Source organism: Eurypyga helias, unplaced genomic scaffold (genome assembly GCF_000690775.1).
Source record: "Eurypyga helias isolate BGI_N326 unplaced genomic scaffold, ASM69077v1 scaffold23407, whole genome shotgun sequence".
Classification (NCBI taxonomy): domain Eukaryota; kingdom Metazoa; phylum Chordata; class Aves; order Eurypygiformes; family Eurypygidae; genus Eurypyga; species Eurypyga helias.
In genome coordinates, this window is record NW_010261733.1 from 28,894 (window position 1) to 29,838 (window position 945).

Here is a 945-nt window from a genome sequence, read left to right on the forward strand (position 1 = left end):
GGACTCTGCCGACGGCCAGGACATCCAGGTTCCGGAGCAGTTTTCTGGGTTGCTTCACGGTTCTTCCCCGATCTGTGAGATAAGCGAGGACCCTTTCAGACTCGTTTCCTCCGTGGAGAAAGGAGGCGCGGAAGCTACAAGCCACCCACCTGCTATGCAGCTGGAGGATGCTGACTTACCTGCCTCTGGATCAGTACGGACCAGCTCTCCGGACCAAAACCAGGCAGTGGTCTACGCAACCGTCCAGCACACGCACGTCAACCGGGCGGATCCTGAAACTGTAGTCACGCCCCACGTGCTACAGCACCCCGGCGGTGCTGAGGAAGAGGGGGACCGAGCTGTGGGCAGAGCCCACCCGGGCAGCAAGCCCAAAGCCGAGCTTAAACTCAGCCGCAGCTTGTCCAAATCGGACTCTGATCTTCTGACCTGCTCTCCGACGGAGGACGATGCCATGGGGAGCCGGAGCGAATCGCTCTCCAACTGCAGCACTGGGAAGAAGAGGCTGGAGAAGTCGCCATCCTTCGCTTCTGAGTGGGATGAGGTAAGGCTGACCTTGTTAAAGAGCTTCTGTGCTGGGAATGAGTCTGTGCAGCATGAGCCGCTCTCTACCATGCTGGCCTTCGGAGGGGGTCCTGGGTGGGTTTCGTGACTTTCACTGACCCTCACATCACACTGACAGGCAAACGCTCGCTTGGAAGTCTTTTAAGGTGTTAAATGCCTAAAGTTAGGCTTAACTGAAGTGAGAGCGAAGCAGAATTGCAAGAAGTGAGGGGCTTTTCAAAGCGTTTTAACTGGCTCCAATACAGGGCTGGATTTCTTTTAGGCAAGCCAAATAAGTTTTTTCATCCCCAAAATGAGGGAGAGTTGATAAGTGCTCCATATAATTCTTTATGCTGACCTCCTGTTCCACTTCTTCCCCTCTGGCCTCTCCCACCATCCAGAGGA

General features: G+C 55.0%; 1 protein-coding gene across 1 annotated transcript in view; it reads left to right on the forward strand.

The window, feature by feature from the left end:
• Window positions 1–541, forward strand: part of ANKS1A (ankyrin repeat and sterile alpha motif domain containing 1A) — a gene marked incomplete at its 3' end in the record, with an annotated part of 26,371 nt that extends 25,830 nt beyond the window's left edge. Inside the window, exon 11 of the mRNA XM_010155479.1 lies at window positions 1–541. This exon is cut by the window's left edge and continues 2 nt beyond it. Within this exon, the coding sequence (XP_010153781.1) occupies window positions 1–541 (541 nt within the window).
• Between the last annotated feature and the right edge of the window lie 404 nt (window positions 542–945).